The 19,529-nt window shown below is 41.5% G+C and overlaps 1 protein-coding gene across 1 annotated transcript in view; it reads right to left on the bottom strand.

The window, feature by feature from the left end:
- Positions 1–668: 668 nt before the first annotated feature.
- mapk8ip2 (mitogen-activated protein kinase 8 interacting protein 2) overlaps positions 669–19,529 on the bottom strand; it is a 74,191-nt gene continuing 55,330 nt past the window's right edge. The window contains exons 5-13 of the mRNA XM_060842540.1: positions 17,594–17,785; positions 15,020–17,473; positions 14,074–14,149; positions 12,012–12,184; positions 9,764–9,873; positions 6,462–6,581; positions 5,246–5,316; positions 3,082–3,180; positions 669–741 (exon numbers count right to left, since the gene is read on the bottom strand). Of these exons, the coding sequence (XP_060698523.1) occupies positions 669–741; positions 3,082–3,180; positions 5,246–5,316; positions 6,462–6,581; positions 9,764–9,873; positions 12,012–12,184; positions 14,074–14,149; positions 15,020–17,473; positions 17,594–17,785 (3,368 nt within the window). The remainder of the gene's footprint in view (positions 742–3,081; positions 3,181–5,245; positions 5,317–6,461; positions 6,582–9,763; positions 9,874–12,011; positions 12,185–14,073; positions 14,150–15,019; positions 17,474–17,593; positions 17,786–19,529) is intronic.

Here is a 19,529-nt window from a genome sequence, read left to right on the forward strand (position 1 = left end):
TGTTGACCTGAGGATGCTGTTAATGTAAGGTCTTTTAAGCCTTTAGGAACAAACTAAGAGATATAATTTTCATTATTGAAGAACATACTTTTGCATTGGCTGACAGTGAAGGAAACTCCTCACTTTTTAGCAGTGACCCATGGGGCTGGAGAAAGGACCATCCTCACTGTCCATCTGCACACAATTTGGCAGCATGTTCCTTGAGAGAACTAAGGGGAGGACGCACCTCATAAGAAGGTGAAGGAACACTATGCCTCCAACAACAGACACACTGAAGTAAATAAGGTAAACTTAGCACACATTCAGCCATTGGATGAATTTCTCATGATATGTAAACTCATCGCACCCCATTTTCCTCTCTCTGTTTGACCAAATGCTTTTCAATTTGAACTGGTCGCTTGAAGCAACCTGGAACAGCAGCAACAGGAGTGGATGGTAGCTAGAGTTAGATATGGTAATGATATGTGCAGCAAACACAGGTTTGATATCAACGAGCTTTCATAGTCAATGCTAAAACCTTACAGGGGGCTCCATGTACTGTATACCCTTACTAGGATTCTCTTCGGAATTTGTTTAATTTTTTTTATGTACAGGGAGCAGGGGTACAGCTCACAGTTGAGCCCAGGTCCAGCGAAAAATGTAATGAATCCATGTGAAAGGGTCAACCTCTACTCCAGGTAAATGTCTTCTGTCGGGCAAGCATACTCCAGGTGCTCCTGATAGTATTCTTGAAATGCTTGACTGTGGAGCAGAAAAAGATAGGGTGTTAGTAAGCACACTCTATGTTTTGTAGTTTTTACTTCCATGACCAATGGACAGCACGGTGGATCAGGGGTTAGCACTGCTGCATTGCAGCACTGGGGACCCAGGTTTGATTCCAGCCTTGTGTCACTGTCTCTGTGTACTTTGCACATTCTCTGTGTCTGTGTGGGTTTCCTCCAGGTGCTCCAGTTTCCTCCTACAGTCCAAAGATTTAGATTGACTATGTTACATTGTGTAGGTTAGATGGATTAGCAAATGCAGGGTTACAGGGATAGAATGGGGTGAGTCTCTTCAGAGGATTGGGTATAGACTCGATGGGCTGAATGGCTTCTTTTCACACTGTAGGGATTCTATGACCAATCCCCTTCCTCACCTCACAATGAAAGTGTTGGCCCTTATGGGATTCACAATTCAACGATAACTGTTAGCCAATTGGGGCTTGACCTGTTTTTGTTTGTTATCTGAGTCATTGTTACATTAATTTCACTAATCACCTTTTCCTACGTCTGCCTGATTCGATGGAATTTGTAATGCAGCTCAGTGTAGTGTTTGAACAAGGTTCAGCATCTTCTTGCCTAAAACAGCTTCCACAAATGTATCCTTGAGCTTGATTTCTGGTTATTTGGTTGTTAATTGAGACTGTTGTAAATAGGTGGGCTGGTCAGATGGGCTGAACAGTGGCAAATGGATTTTAATCCTGAAAAGTGTGAGGTGATGCTTTTTGGGAGGACTAACAAGGCAAGGGCGTATATATTGAATGGTTGAACCCTCCGAAGGACAGAGGATCAATGGGAGCTCAGAGTCCAAGTCCATCAATCCTTGAAAGCCGCAGGACAGGTTGATCAGGTGGTTAAGATGACATAGTGGATATTTGCCTTTATTAGTCAAGGCATTCAATACTGCATTCAATAATGCAGTACTGTGTGCAGTTCTGGATCCACACTGTAGGAAGGATGTGATTCAACTACAGAGGGTGCAGAGGAGATTCTTCAGAATGTTACCTGGGCCAGGCTGAGTCAGCGATGAAGAGAGACTAAATAGGCTGGGGTTACTATTTTCCTCCCATGCAGTGAAGGCTGAGGGAGTATCTAATTGGGGTATACAATGTTCTGAGACACAGGGTGAATAGAGAAAAACCTTTCTCATTAGGACACAGGTCAATAACCAGTGAGCACATTTCTAAGGAAAGGAGGAGGAGGTTGAAAGGGGATATGAGGACTTTTCCACCCTGAGAGTTGTGGGTATCTGGAACTCACTCTGAATGCGTGGTGGAGGCAGGAACTTTCATGATATTCAAAAGTGTCTCATGAGGTATTTGAAACACTATAGCATACAACTCAATGGGTTAAGGGGCCGCTTTCCATGATTGTAAAACTTTATGACTTAAAGATTACATTGTAAGGACAGACCATAAATAAACTAATCCCCTCCAGTGACAACTCTAGTAATCCAGAACAAGGGGCAATCATTTTAAAATTAGAATGATATCAATTAAGAGTAAAGTTAGGAAGCTCATTTCACATGAAGGATATTGGAAATCCAAAAGGATGTAGATAGTGATCAAAATAGATCAATAGAATGTTTTGGTATGGCAATCAAGGGCTGTGGGTCAAAAGGCAAAGAAGTGGAATTGAAATGGAGATTAATCCTGATCCAATGATATCAGATCTGAGGTTTAAATGGCCTGTCCTATTCCTACATTTAGAAATGCAGACTGTAAAATGAGAAATAGGTTTCTCTCTTCATTATACTCTTCAAGAAGTGCACAGCCAGTCTTCCTAGGATAAGAATTTTCAACCCATTTTATTCTTCATTCATCTAATGGTACTTTGGAGGGAGTCAGTTAGCTCAGTTGGATGGAGAGCAGGTTTGCAATGCAGAGTGACACCAACAGTGTGGGTTTAATTCCCTGAGGTCACCACGAAGATCCAGCCTTCTCAACCTCACACCTTGCCTGACGCATGATGACTCTCAAGTTAAACTCACCACCTGTCACCTTTCTCTCTCTCTGTCTCTCTCTCTTGCTCTCTCTCTCTCCAATGACAGCAGCTCTATGGTCCTCTGGGACTTTGACTCTGTGGGAATTCCAGACGGGTTTAAGGCCTATTCTGACCCTGTTTCTTGATGTATTTCCAGTCATCCAGAGGAATGTGGTATTATCATTTGTGTGAACTTTTACTCAGGTGATTAGAGCATGTCATTGGCATAAGATTAAATGTAAACTGGTAGCCTCTCTCTGTGGTTAGGGAAAAGTATGAGGGCTTGTCTGAGGATATTACAGTATAGTTTTAGATGTTAGGTATTGAAGGTTGGACCTACCCGATACACTCAGCAACACGACGCATGGATTCCTCAGATACAAACACGTGGCAGGCAAAGCGGTTCACCACAGGATGCTTAGTGATGAAGCCAAAGTAGCTGAAAAGATATAACATAGTTAAGGGAAATACAGAGAAGCAGTTCTGTTAATGGTCCTATTAAAAGGTTGCCACAGAGGTTCTATTAAAAGAGACAGAGCCCAAAAACTTTGACTTTAGTCTAACTTGTCCAAATGATTATGTCAAGCACCTATTTCGTAAGAAGTCCAGTCAGTCAATGTTGAATAAAAGCAAAGTGCAGTGGATGCTGGAAATCTGAAATAAAAACAAAGTGCGACAGAGAAACTCAGCTGGTTTGGCAGCATCTGTGGAGTGAGAAACAGTGTTCACATTTCTAGACCAGTGTGATTTCTTTGAAATTGAATTCATCAGCGCTCGCTGCTTTTAAGTCAATGTTGAACTGGGATCCCACCTCACCCACTGGGTCATTGGGTTAGGCTCAGGAAGGTTAGAGATTGTAACCTAACAGACATGATTTGGAGATGCCGGTATTGGACTGAGGTGTGCAAAGTTAAAAATCACACAACACCAGGTTATAGTCCAACAGGTTTAATTGGAAGCACTAGCTTTTGGAGCACTATTCCTTCATCAACCACCTGATGAAGGAGCGACGTTCCGAAAGCTAGTGCTTCCAATTAAACCTGTTGGACTATAACCTGGTGTTGTGTGATTTTTAATCTTTATTCCTGATGAAGGGCTTTTGCCTGAAACGTCGATTTCACTGCTCTTTGGATGCTGCCTGAACTGCTGTGCTCTTCCAGCACCACTGAACCTGAATCTGGTTTCCAGCATCTTCAGTCATTGTTTTTACCTTGATTTTTAACCTAACAGAGCAATGAAGGATGTAACAGAGTGAGAGAACCACTAACCAAAAGGGAAATAAAATGCAAACACTATATGGTTACATTATAATCAGGGATCTGTGTGGAGAGATGGATAGAATACACAAAACCATCATTTATCCCTCAGCCAACATCAAACAACTAAGCGAATGTCAGGACTGCAGATGCTGGAGATCAAAGTTAAGATTAGAGTGGTGCTGGAAAAGCACAGCAGATCAGGCAGCATCCGAGGAGCAGGAAAATTGATGAAGGGTTTTTGCCCGAAATATTGATTTTCCTGCTCCTCGGATGCTGCCCGACCTGCTGTGCTTTTCCAGCACCACTCTAATCATCACACAACTAAGACAGGCCACCTGTCATTTATCTTATTGCTATGTGTGGACCAGCAGACAAACTGTGACATTTCTGATATTACAACAGTTCCCCACACTTCAACAGTACATCATTGACTATATCGTAAGGTTTGAAAAAATTCAATATAAATAAAGATCCTTTATTTAACAAAGAGAAAGAGTGTGCCAAGGATCTTGCCTGATCTTATCAAATTGTGTGCTTTGAATTAATTCTCCAAACACAACTTTTAACTGGGTTCCAGTGTTAAACTAAGAAACAATCTGAGAGGATACAGAAAACACTTTCAGAGGTGAATTAGCCAAGTTTGAATCTGGATTGAAAACAAATGATAGTCTGGCAAAATGGCATGAGAGAAAGCAGACACACAGCAAATGGCCTGAGACTGAGTTAAATGGGATGACAGCCCAGCTCAAAATGGATGGATGATCTGAGCAGGGCAGAACAATTGCAGAAGTGTTTCTGTGCCATTTTAAGATTACGCTAATGAATATCAGAATGATGGATCCAAACTCTTTCACCTGGTAGAGAAAAAGATATTACAAACCTATTAATGACTTGAGATTGTGGAGAAAGTTAGGACTGTTACCGTCCAGAAAATGTAACTATAAGATGTCATAAAATTACTTGCACTAACACAGCACTTTAAACATGTTCAGTGATTTCTTTTCCTTAAAGCACAGACAGTTAGTTGAAGAGAATCAGCAGCCTTCCTGCTGCTGTCACAATAGAGTTGTGAAGCCCTGCAAGTGAGATTAAAATCCACAATATTCAGATTCACAGGTGACTGTGCTCTCAAACGAGTCTAAATCGGTGATAAAAGCTGAAGAGGCAGAGAAAAATAAGAGAACATGACTCATGGATATGGAATAGTTGTAATATTGGCAGCTCATGATGGCCTTTGATCCTTACCAGCTGTTTTTGGGGTGGCATCCACAGAATGAAATGTTCTTCATCTGGAAAAAATGGCTGCACCTTTCAGTCTGGGGGGGGGAAAAGAAATCGCAGTTAAAATGAAGCTTTGCCTGGCCAGGTAGAAACATTCTCATGTGGAAGCATTCTCAAATTTCTACGGGTATGTTAAAAAGATGACTTGGCAGTTCACTGACCATAATGAAGTAAAGAAACGCATGTGCCTTACACTTGGTACTGGGGACCAATTAAGATTTTACCCTGTTGTAGCAGAAGGTGGTAAGGGGGCAGTGGCAGAATAATCTACACTTCTCCCAAAGTGGTTGTTTCAATCATTTAGCAGGTTATTAAGTCTTGGCTGAACGATACGCTTAAAATGACAAACGTATATCAGTTCTAGGGGGTGACAATGTTCTCCCCATCTTGCTTCCATTTCTCTTGCCCTGAAGTCACTAGTTCTTGTTGGGTTATTGAGTCCCACTAGTAATTCATCCATTTAGCCAAACTGAATGTGCGCTCTTGCTCAGAGCCTGCTTGTTAGTTTAACACTGACTTATGAGGTCATTGCAACAATGGGAATCTGGCTCAAGAGGAGTGAGGGTGACAGGTCAATCTCCATGGAGATGATGTTTCAGGCAGGGTAGAGAAGAGGGTAAAAAAGGTGCATGTAATATTATACAACTGTAAGAGGTATTCATATATTAAATAAAGCATCAAATAAGCCGATATCAGTTGAGCTCAGAAACAGAAAATGGGGGCATCTACACTACTAGCTGTGTACTATAGACTTCCAAAATAGTGGGAGGAGTTAGAGGAACAATTATAAAAGCAGATTTCTAGGTACAAACATAATAGGGCAGTAATAGGTGGCAACTTCAACTACCAAAATATCTTCTGGGGTGCCACCTGCAAATCTGGCGACAACACATTCACTTCCCTTGCCCAGATCATTAACATATTGTAAACTGTTGCAATTCCAGCACTGATCCCTGTGGAACCTCACTGGTCACAGATCGCCAACTTGAAATTATCCCCACTCACTGTTTTCCATCCATTAACCAATTCTCTATCCATGCCTACATACTATCTTCAACAATATGGGCTCTTAAAACAGATACACCCTAAAGCGATGAACAGATGTGTTCACAGACAGAGAAATGAATGAAAGATAGGTCAATAGACAAATGACCCATAAGAGGTGCACAGATGGTCTTACCTTGTCTTCTGGGCCATACTCATTCAAGCTCATGACCAGTTTAACCCCTTGAATGCTGATCTCCAACTCACAACTTGCAGGTGGGCGTAGATGAACTGTCAACTTTCTAGTTGTAGCAATCTACATAAGGTTGACATTGAAATTAAGAATTAAATTCAAGAACTCACCTGCACAACATTAGACCACTGTTTTACTATTTATGAATCAAAATGTTGTAGTTCCATCTCTGGCCTGTGCTGAGTTGAATTCAATCAGACCTGTCACTGGACTACTCAATTGGACCTACTTGTTCCTGGATGAAGGAGGATATTTAAGTCTGTACAAAGCCTATTCATAATTGCAGGGACTACCTCTTATTGAGGTAAAACTCTCCTACCATGAGGTTGATCACGCAATGATTCACCCTCTCCCCCACTCACTCTGGATATTATCCTCTTTTATTCCCAGGTTCCATTTTCCAATTTACTGCAGATCACCGCATATATGTTAAACTGATGCATATGAAGATCCATTTAGATTAGATTCCCTACAGGGTGGAAACAGGCCCTTCAGCCCAACAAGTCCACACTGAACCTCCAAAGAGTAACTCACCTAGACTCATTTCCCTCTGACTAATGCACCTCACACTATGGGCAGTTTAGCATGGCCAATTCACCTAACCTACACATCTTTGGATTTTGGGAGGAAACCGGAGCACCCGGAGGAAACCCTCGCAGACACAGAGAGAAAGTGCAAACTCCACACAGACAGTCACCTTAGGCTGGAATCCAACCCGGATCCCTGGTGCTGTGAGGCAGCAGTGCTAACCACTAAGCCACTGTGTCACCCATTTATCCAGTATCAAAAACCATATTTTTAGATCAATCATTAATATATAAGTTGACCTCCCTTTTCAGCAACAAAATTGTATGCTCACATTAATGGTAAGGATCAATTTTCATTCCATCAAAGTATGTTTTTATTTATCAGTTTCCTCTATCATTGGGTGCAAGGGATCAACCAGATGGATATAGAATGTGTTGTGAAGATGAAGGGGAGTTTGAGATCAGCCCAAACCAAACAGACCACTCATAGCGAAAAATGAAGAAAAATAGTTTTCAAAAGAAGTGATTAAAGTATGAAACTGGTTTCAAACCAAAAGTCATACCATTTACTACATTGTCAGATAACTGTGCTGCAGCTGATGAATTTGGTGTTTGTGAAAGACTGGGGTGAGAATCAAAGAGGAAGGAATCTGCCCTGAAGATGATGTCCAAGACTAAATGCACCAAAATAACATGGACCAAGCAGTGACCCCAACCTTCAAAAGCATGTATCAGCAGGTCTTCAAAATGTCATTGGGGACAAATTAGATATATCTGCACTTAGGTGGGTCAAATTAAACCAAGTGCAGCAAAGATTTCAGTGCGACAGCCCATGGGTGTAGTGGCTTTATGGAACTACCCTACTGTTACAGCAGAAGACCAAGATTGCTCAAGGACTACCAAAAGACCAAAAGTACCAGTTTCCAGCAGACACCTGGAAAAACATTAGTATCCATAAGCTAACTCAGCAACATGCATGAAATGCCCATGAATTTCCATACACTCAGCTAACAAACTGGAAAGGTTCAAAAACACTTCTAGTGAAGGCCATAGGATATGAGTAGGTGAACATCATTATGATACTATCCTGTGTGGCTGGTGAAATTAAATTAAAGCCTGGGATAATTTTGAAATGTAAAACCATGCCTTAAATTAAAGTCCTTGCAGGATTTTTTGTGCATGTTTATAATAATGTATCGATGGACGAAGATTAGATTAGATCCCCTACAGCGTGGAAACAGGCCCTTCGGTCCAACAAGTCCACACCAACTTGAAGAAGAAACTACCTTGACTCATTTCCCTACATTTACCACTGACTAATGCACCTAACACTACGGGCAATTTAGTATGGCCAATTCACCTGACCTGCATATCGTTTGGACTGTGGGAGGAAACCAGAGCACCTGGAAGAAACCCACACAGACAGTCGCCCAAAGCTGGAATGGAACCTGGGTCCCTGGGCCTGTGATGGAGTGAGGTTGTGGATTGGTAGTATGAGAAACAGGTGTCCTGCTGACCAATACAAAGAATGGAGCTTCTCAGTGTGCAGTATGTTCAAAATCCATGTAACTGATAAGACCAAGAACCCCCACCAAAGAAGTAAGACCCAGCTTGCATTGATACCGGGGGTCTAAAATCCATAGCTCAGCATTTGGAGAAAGTGCATCAATGAGCTACTAAAGGTTATGTTTATGGTGTATAGGATAGGCGTATTGTTTACAGATAAAAAACCTTCACTAACGGTGGAAGTACACCCACTGCCCCAGATTTGCATAGTTTCTTCCTTAAATGATCAGATGCTATTTGTACATAAGTGTCGTCAGATCTTCAAACCGTGCAGGATGAAGATGATTTATTGGAGGGATAATTATGAAACCCAAGTCCAGTGCCGGATATTTAAAAGGATGCTATACCCAACGTGACTTGGAATAAATTCAATTAGGTTTTTGAATTGGATGCTGAAACAATGAACATGAAGGGTTTGAAACATTTTGGTTGAACTTAAAAGTATCTTAATAAATTTATTCATTCAATAAATTGTGCCATATTAACATAATACGAATTACTAGTGTATTTCATCTCAGATTTCAAAATGTTTTGATGTTTTGATCTGCACTGGCAGTTCATATTTCATACAAGGTGGTTACATTATTCCTCATGGAAGGATTTTGGGAGATTTCAATGGTCTCCTCTAAGATCATTTTCTCAAACCTCCAGGTTCAGGAAATTCAATCAAGTCTAAAGGACATCAAGATGTTGGCCAAAACATCTAATGGGGAATACAGAAGTAAGCAAAGATTGGCGAAAATGTGGAAACTCAGCACTTGAATCAAGTACATTTAAAAGGACATAGACAAGGGTATCAGGGAGAAGGAAATTAAGATTTACATTGATAGATTTAGGTAAGGAAAGATAGAGGAAGTTGGAGTAGAGCAAAAATACCACCAGAGACTTGTTGGGTCAAATGGCCTTTTCTGTCAAATCAACTAGTGGAGACAGAAGCAATTTGCTCTGGAGATGAGACTATCAGAGGAACAGGTTTGGAAGTTCCTGCTCTACATATTCTTAGTCAATTTTTATGTTAGTTAACCACTTCATTTTTATAAGCCATTCTTACTCCTTGATTATATTTGATTTTTACGATGAGTTCACCATTCACCCACCACCCCTAATGAAGGAAACTATTTACCTCAGTCCTTTTGTTTGTGCCATACTCACCTTCTGCATTGCAGCACACAGGATGTCATTACCCTGGTGATATGGGACTTCCACAGATCCCAGGAACTGCACATCAAACCTCTCCAACCAGACACTGCTCTTCTTTATTCCTGAATCAATAGACACCAGAGAGATAATTAGAAACCAGGGTGAATGAATAGAGACCAAAATCTGCATATTAATAGAACCTCGCAAGTTTTGTCAATGGGACAATGGTTTCAGTTGGCTGAAATATGAATGAGAAGGGATGCACTAACACATCACCTTGGGCTCTCTCTGACTCAGCAAAGGTATCAACTTATTGAAAATCTCGATGGGTATATGAATAGGAAGGGTTTAGAAGGATACGGGCCTAGCGATGGCAAATGGGACTAGATTAGGTCAGGGTATCAATGAGTTGGACTGTTTCTGTGCTATACATCTCTATCACTCTATGACTCTCAATGTGATGGAGGGGAACGTTCTGAAATTGATTTGGAGCAGAAATAAAACATGAAAATTTACATTTAAGACCAATAATGTATTTTAAAAGGATTAGGCTACCCTGCCTTCTTTGATTTCATATACATACTGGAAGTTAGGACTTGTCTACGGGGCCATCCGGTGGTTAATACATGAAATGTAGTCATGAATTATGGAGTTGAGATACAGAACCGACAATTTATGGCACTTGCTGAGTTGTATTGGAATTATTTATTAACGTCTCATTAGATTGTATAACAGGTGCTGCATGGAGCATTGCAACTCACTTCCCAATTGTAATGTATAAAGCAAACCTGGGAGGTGTTGTGTCCCTCTTCAGAGTGAACTAAAGGTACAGAAGGAGCAAATTACTGCAAATGCTGGAACCTGTACCGAAAACAAACCAGGCTGGAATTCACAGGGGGTCAGGCCACATCCATGGAGGGGCAGCAAGCTAACATTTCAAGTTTGTGAAGATTTGTACCTCAGGTTGAGGTTTAGGGTGTAGGTTTGCTTGCTGAGCTGTAGGTTTGATATCCAGACGTTTCATTACCTGGCTAGGTAACATCATCAGTGGCGACCTCCAAGTGAAGTGAAGCTGTTGTCTCCTGCTTTCTATTTATATCTTTCTCCTGGATGGGGTTCCTGGGGTTTGTGGTGATGTCATTTCCTGTTCATTTTCTGAGGGGTTGATAGATGGCATCTAGATCTATGTGCTTGTTTATGGCGTTGTGGTTGGAGTGCCAGGCCTCTAGGAATTCTCTGGCATGTCAAAAACAACAGCTTTGCTTCACTTGGAGGTCGCCACTGATGATGTTACCTAGCCAGGTAATGAAATGTCTGGATATCAACCCTGCAGCTCAGCGAGCAAACCTACACCCTAACATTTCAAGTCTAGATGACTCTTTATCAGAGCTGGTAAAGGAACAGAAGAATTGATTCTATGCTCTTTGTTCAGGAGGAGTGTGTGTGTGTGTGTGTGTGTGTGTGTGTGTGTGTGTGTGTGTGTGTGTGTGTGTGTGTGTGTGTGTTGTATCAGTGCGAGAGTGTGTGAGTTAAAGTGTATGTGAGAGAGAGTGTACATGAATAAGAGTGTACGTGAGTGAGAGTGTACATGAGTGACAGTGAGTGTGAGAGTGCACGTGAGTGTGACAGTGTGTGAGTGTGAGAATTTGTGAGTGAGAGCATGAGTGAGTGTCAGAGTGTGTGTGTCAATGAGTGTGTGAGAGAGTGAGTCAGTATGTGTGTGTGTATATGTGTATGAGTGGAACGTGTGCATGTCTGTGTAATTGTGTGCGCGAGTGTGTGCTCCCTGCAACATTCGAACCTCACACTAGGTTTATAATAAAGACCTCAACGAATGTAGCGCATGTGACCTTTAAAGGATTGCTGCTAAATAGAAAGTGCAGTGACTGTGTTGCATGGCAAAATGCCAGGGAGTGAAAGGATATATGGACGCAGCAAGGTCAGAACAATAAAATGCACAGATTTAGAGGTTAGCTTGGCAGCCTGTTCATCTCCTTATCATTATTTAATTCAACTTGTGTAATCTCTCTGTTTTCACGCTGAAAAACTGTGCACCTTCCTGATATTACATTACGTTTTCTGCTGCAATGCTATAGAGTCTAAGTGCTTGGTTAGCTCACAGCCTTATTACACTCCACTAAACTGTGGACAGTATTTATTGCAAAACACCATCTCACTCTCCCACTAAACCCTCCTCCGCCATCCAGTCAAAGTCTGAACATCCTCTGAACTTTAATCACAATTTTATGTTTGGACCGACCTAGGAATTCCTTGGCCTGGTTGACAACCTCATGGGCGTAGTACGCTGGGAAGATTCCTCGCTCCCCTGTCCGCATATTGTAACCTCGGTACCAGTAGTCATCTTCCTCCTCTTCAACATACAATGGATCATCAACATCCAACTCCAGTTCATCCTGGTGGCGAGGAATAAACCTTCAGAGAACCAGAAGCAATTTTGTTACATCAGGAAAGTGAGAGATTAAATAAGCAGTTCAACCTAAAGTTTGAGCTCCCGAATGTGCTCATTAAAATGGGTTCATCATGCATAACAATGTCTTAACAAACGTTAGTTGGGCACCAACGTATTGTGCATAGGAAGGAAGGAGCTGGCAGCAGGTGCACTATGTGACGGTGGTGTTGATTCAGTAAAATATTTAAAATGTCCTGTCAATGTTGTCTAATAATGAGTGCACAACCGGGTTACCATAGCAACTGGATACAAATCAGAGAAAGTTACATTGTACAGTGCTCTGGTCAGATTGCACCCAGAATACAGTGTTCAAAATTGGATCAGTAATCTGGAGAATGCGAGTTCATATTTCACCGTGGCCATGTGAGACCTTATATCCATTTTTAAGTATCTGTGAAAATGACCATGGAGCTATTAGAACCCAACTGGTCACTGGTATCCTTTTGAGAAGGACACCTGCTGCTCTTACTTCATTTGACTAATATGTCCCACATCAACTAAGAGATTACTGAATGGTGGAGTAGGTTTGCTGGGCTGTTATGTTGTTATTGTCAATGTGATTGACTCTTAACTGGACTCTGAAATGCCGTACTCAGTTGTATAGAAACTTTACAACCGAGACTGTACAGATTCAACAAGGCACATTGCCATCTTCTCAGGATAATTTCTTGATGTCAATAAAACAACGCTTGACATTGGATTTCATATCCTGGTCACTGAGATTGGAGGAAGGAGTTCAAATGCTGGAGGGGATGCAAAAAAAGAGCTGTGCATTCTAATCTCTGCGAAATGAAGAAGTACGAGTGAAGAAATATAGGTTTTTAACTCTGGAAAAAAGGTGCTTGAGTGAGGGCTATCTAGAGCTGTGCAATAGTATAGACTGTAGAAAGTATAAAACCATAAAATATATCAAATTAGCAAATGATAATTGGATGTGAGGGCATGGGATCAAACTGAGAGCTGATGTAGCAGATTTTAGTGGAGAGTAGTCAGCAAGAGGATAGGCTTCAGGTAAAATCTCTGGAATAATTTGAGATCTAGTTGAACACTGTGATGTATGCGCTCAGAGATATCTTTGATAGATGAGTTGGAAAGACGTGGCCAGATCAATCTTGTGACTCTTCCAATGGAAAATTAGAAAATCTGTCAAAGGTTGGATATAATTAAAATTTATTTTTCTCTGATGCTTGGGAATTCTTAGAAAGACAAGAGTTTCTGAGGTTTGAAACACTTAGGGTTTAGGGTGGTACAGTGGCTCTGTGATTAGCACCGCTGCCTCACAGTGCCAGGGAAACAGGTTCGATTCCAATCTCTGGCGACTGTTTGAGTGGAGTTTGTACATTCTCTCTGTGTGTGCGTGGGTTTCCTCTGGGTACTCCGGTTTCCTCCCACAGTCCAAAGATATGTCAATAAGGTGTGTTGGCTATGCTAAATTACCCATAGCGTTCAGGGATGTATAGGTTAGGTGTATTAGTCAAGAATGTAGAGTTGGGGAATAGATCTGGGTGGATTACTCTTCTGATAAATGTACTTGATAGGAGAGGGAGGAAGACGTTTAGTGTACTGATGTGAACACAAAACTAAAGAAGCCAAACAAACCCTGAAGGTCCCAATTATACTAATGGCTAATCTCTGTTACTAAGGGTTCATCAATGACAACATTTCTCCTCTGTCACACCCCTTAGCCTGATCAGAAACATTAACCGATAGGAAGGATTTGCACACAAACTCTGGGCACTCTGTCTCATTAATTCCTCCACTCTGTGCTGTAGCAGATTTAGAGTGATGGTGGGAGCCAGCAACCTTGCTCAGGATCTCCCACCAGAATGAAACTCAGGGGAACCAGTCTTACCGGAATACTGCTCGATGAGTCTGCTCCCGCTCTTCACCATTTATTGTGCAGGAGTAAAGGCCAAAGGATTCTGTACCTATTCAGGAGAGAGAGAGAGCACAAGTCATTCCACTAGCAGATATCCCACGATTTACCAGTCACCTTAACATCCCCAGCCAAATCATATCATCAACATCTCACCACAACAGCGGAAGTAACAACACTCACCACAACATCCAATGGTCATCCTGACCCCAGCCCCCTCAATGTAACACCAACACCCAAAATTTTCCAATGATCACCCCTTGCTGAAATACCCAGCTCTCACGGCAGGACAAGTCTCTCCTACCCATTACCGTAATACCTGCCTCACTTCAACATCCATCCCCTCACTGTAAGCTCACACCTGCACCTCCTACTTCAATATCACCCTTACCTTACATCATCTTAAATCTCCATGCTTTGGTTACTGACCCTTCTGTCAATGGAAACTGTTTCTCCTTATTTATTTTATCAAAACAGTTCACAGCTTCAAATACCGCTATTCCTCACCTTCTCTCCTCTAAGGATAACAACCCCAGCCTCACCATTTTCTCTATTGACTCTCACCATTGTATTATGACAAATGCGTTACACTGTACATTGCCCAGTAACCATGGGAGTATCTTATGTACTGCATTACCTTCGTCTCTATCTCAGCAGGTTATTCCCAATTTTATGAGAAGGGTATATATATATATATCTTCACAGGGGATTTTACATGAAACTGTTGTCAGAATGTGGAATCCTTAGAAATGACATAATACAAATGAGCAGAAAATTCATAGCTCCATAACTTTTATGGCATATATAGAATAAAAGTTACTCATGACAGAATCTACCAACATGGAAACATTATTAGCATATGGTTAACACTGGATCTCACACACCATGCATGCTAAGATTTATAATGGGACATATAGCTTACTGGAAGACCGAGAAGTGCTGTTGACAAAAACATTGAGGAATTTCTTGGAAAACTGTGTGTCGGCTTCAGGTGATGAATCCTCAGATGAGTCCTCGATGTCATGTCTCTCTATGCAGTCCCCAAACTCGTTATCCATTTCCAGCTCACAGTTGTCGCACAGTGTTGAGATTTCACTATCATCACTCAAGATGGAGGTGCAACGCTTCAAACTGACGAGCTCTAAAGTAGTGTTCTCATCTACCACCAGGGTATACTTAATAGAGTCATAGGCCAATGACTGGTCTAGCTGCTTGCTGGCTGCTCTGTGCAATGGGGACAGTTCCTTCAGGTTGAAAGGGCCATTTGATGGGTCACTAAAGGATATGGGTATTTTGGGGCTTGCATTAAATGAAGAAGAAGATGGGTTTGAGCATTTATTGGGACAGTCAGTCTCTTCACTGACTGGCTTTGATTTTGTTTGCAACTCAGAAGTGAGTGGCCGAGAATTCAATTCAGTTAACCGATCTTCTAAAATAAAAGCAGCTTCTAGGTCTTCACTGAAACTTGGAGCATCCATGTCATGATCTGGATTTATTCCTTGAAGGCTTTCCATTGGCTCCTCATATTTGAAGCTTAGCGTGGAGTTTGGCATTATGGTGATGTCATCATCCTCTTCATTTGTGCAACTGTCCTTAAAATCCTTGCTTAACTCTGCTTCGGCTTCACAGGAATCAACTCTTCCTGGAGTCAACGATACACTATAATTGTCTCCTCTCACGGCTGCATCATCGGGTGGATTACTCAAAGCCAGGTAAATGGTTGCTGGTTTATTGTTAGAAGTTGGCATTAACTCAGGTTCCTCAGCTCTTGTCTCTTTTCTTTTATCCTCATCTTTGGAGAACATTGAATCTTCAAAATCATCATTGCTATCCAATATCTCAATGTCTAAGTCAAGATGGTCTTTGTTTTTCGAATCTGTCTGGCCTGTGTCATTTTGATGCCCTGAAGTGCACAGTAGCTGGTTAGCGAACACTGGCTCGATCTCAATGTCAGAACATGAGGAAACGGTCTCACTGAAGGAATGAGTCTGCATCCAGCCCTCGTCTTTGACAGTGTGGGAGCCTTGTGAAATCATTGTGTTGATCATGTTACTAAGAAGCCAAGGGGAGTCAGAACTTTCACTCAGATCAGCGTCTAAATCATGATCAGAACACGAAGACTCAGAATCATTACTCAGTTCATCATCACTGTTTTCTTCATCATTATCTTCTGTTTGTGATTTTGGGCTTGGGACCTGAGACAGCAATGGATTTGGTATAATATCAAGATATGTGGGCCTGGCAGTACTTTCATTCCTACTATCTGGTCTCAACTCTGGAGTTTCTGGTGAAGTAATCTGTTTTGTTGTCTGGTCAGGATCTTGCAAAGATTCATCAATAACATCAGTAAGTTGGTCTGTTATTAACTCTGACTCTGAAACTCTGGCAGAAGGACGTGAATTATTTTTATCTGTAGCACACACAAATCTTCCTGTATACCCACTGTCAAGGTCCCATTCAGCGACTGGGTTTAATGTATTGACGTCGGTATTACTGGCTGTCTTTACCAAGTACAATCGATCTTTAACATTAGAAGTATTTATTTCTCCTTCCCAGTCAATCTCAGGATCAGAGTTGGGTGAACTTGCTTCTTCAATTGAGTTGGTTAAATGTGATGACCGACCACTGCTGCTCTCACTAGTAAGGTCTAACTCAGTCTCTGAGATGGAAGAAATCATGTTACATGCAGCACTGTTGTCACATGTTAGTCTTTCTTCGAGTTCTTCCAATTCTGAGTCAGAACCAGAGGAAACACCATCCTCACTTTGGTACGACTGCATAAATTTCTTGGTGCTTTTACTGGTGAGATCTGCCACGATGCCTGGGTCAGAGGAAGGAGACACTGTATTGCTATTGGAACTAGATGGCTGCACATAGTCAACAGCTGTCTCTTCTGTGTCATGGTCATGGTCCATCTCTGAATCAGGAGCCGAAGAACTCATTGCAGTGGTGGCAGGGGTTGGCAAATTTATTTGCTCGAGAACAGGGGGCACAAAAGCTGTTTGCTCTGTGGATGCTCTGTGCATCTTGTTTGCAATTCCAAATTCTAGTTCAAGCTCTGCATCAGACACAGGAGTACAGGAACCGTTGCTAAGGTTGGATGGTGACAGGCATTTACTAGTGGCAGCAAAGGTATGGTCAGCTTCAATCTCAGTATTCATTCCTAATTCAGAGGCAAGTGTGTACATTTCGCTGGATCTATTAGCAGAACAAGAATGTCCTTTGGAACTGCTGCTAGTCAAGTCTTGTTCCAGCTCTGTATCTGAGCTTTGTGATGTGATATTGTCTGCTGTGTTAGTTTGATGTGTGTGGCTATCGTGGCCAGCTTCCATTTCAGGGAAAGAGCTTCCTGACTTTGTGTGTAAACCAAAAGACCCTGTCGGAGAGAGACAGTGTTTAGCAGGTTCTTTGTTCACATGCAATGATGGACATGGCAATGATGGCGATACAATATTCATATTATGATCCTCTATGAGTTGGTCAGCCTTGCTGTTACCGTATTCCAGAGTATCCCGCCGATTCCCTTCAAAATCGTACAGTAGAGGTTTCAGAGGTGACTGGGATGATGCGGTCTCCATGTGTTTCAGTTGTGATCCAGGGCCATGTGGTCCAGACTTCGGGCCAGTCATGCACCAACCAGCCTGGTGGACACTATCTTGGATACACAGATGTGGAGGGGTTAAATGGCCTGTAATGACAAATGAACTCCTATTAGAAAAAAAGAAAACGCATTCATATTGTTTCTCCCACAATCATAAAGTGTCCTGAAATTCCAAAGATGTACTTCTTGATATGCAGCAAGCCAAGCTGGAATTTTTAAAATGCAGGCAGACACTTAGTTCACAGAAATATCCCTTGAAAAGCAATAAGGCCAATGATTGGACTATTTGTGTTAGCAATGCTGGTTGGGGGTAAATTTGCCCAGTTACCAAGGAGAACTGCCTTGCTTATCTTCTCATAATGCCATGGAACTTTGCTTGGACATCAGTTGGAACAGGAAACTTTAGCGTATCACCTTGATTTGGAACTATTTTGTCATTTCTTTTCTGGTGCTGGTGTATCTATACCACATGCACTGCAGCGGTTCAAGAGGGCAGCTGACCACCATCTTATTGGGAAAACACAATAATTGCTGGCCTAACCCTGTGAAAGAATAAAACAGGATCTCATCTGAAGGTGTCACCTGCCACAGTGCAATTCATTCTCAATACTGCACAGAAGTGTCAGCTATAAACCCCCAGTCTCCAGACTGGGACCAAATCTTCCAACTCCGTGTTATTATTGAGCTAAGCCTGAGACCCGAAAAAGAAAAGGATGCTGCATAGATGAAACTCAACATTCTGAAGGCACTTAAAATGAAATGAATTATTCTGAAGTATAGTGGCGATTATAAATTTGTCAACCATTGTGACCATTCGACAGAAATAACGATCCCACAATCAATCTCCAGTGTTCTGCTGCATTTGGTTGAAGGTGGCTGGTTTGGCAAGACCTTTCATTCTGATTCCAATAATGTGTTGGTGTCATTAACATCCACATGAACTGTTAACCATCTGGTCTGAAACACACCAAAACGTTGACACTAGCAAGAGCGTTGCAAATTTAAATTGCCTTGGTTACACTCAAGGAGTAGAAAGGGAAGTACAGAATGTAAACTCATCTCGGCCCTTCAGTGTAGGAATAGATCATTCAACCCTCAATTCTGGCCCACACTTCACTCAGATCATGGATGAACTGTATCTAGATTACAACTACCAACTTTGATGCAGTGGCCATAAATTCTCTTGCCTAACAATAAAAATCAATCTTAATTTTGAAATTTTCAATTGACTTTCTGTTCTATAACTTATGTGGGGAGGTGGGAGGTATCTGATATGGTGGTGGAAGATTGGGGAGGTGGGGGGGAGAGAAAGTGGTTGTGGTGTTGGATATGGAAGAATGAATGTTCCAAATTTCCCCTAAAAGTTTGATACAGTATTCAACATTTTTCAGACTGTCTTACATATAGGAACAGCTCTATCAACCTATTCATTTTTGCCCCATTTTGTGCCTGACAATATTGTCTCAACTGGAAGATCATAAAATTACTATCCCTATTTCTCTATTAGGACTTCAGTACAGTGGCACTGAAAAGAGGGAGGTATATGATCTGTTTCCATGCTGTATATTATTACATGTAAAATAAAAATGGATAAAAGTTGCAGGAACACAAGTCCTTCGTGACAAGTCACTTTAATTATTCAAAGATAAGCTGTGATAAAAACATTATAATTGCAAGGAAGGTGAGCCATTCCAACTTATTTTCACATCAAGTAGGAGATAATCTTAGATTTTGCCCTTAGAATAAAATAGGTAACGAGATAATGTAGAATAAGGGGGCATTTAGGAAACTATAATGAGATGGGACATCTCTACTCAAGATGAAAGGAAAT

Source organism: Hemiscyllium ocellatum, chromosome 23 (genome assembly GCF_020745735.1).
Source record: "Hemiscyllium ocellatum isolate sHemOce1 chromosome 23, sHemOce1.pat.X.cur, whole genome shotgun sequence".
Lineage (NCBI taxonomy): Eukaryota > Metazoa > Chordata > Chondrichthyes > Orectolobiformes > Hemiscylliidae > Hemiscyllium > Hemiscyllium ocellatum.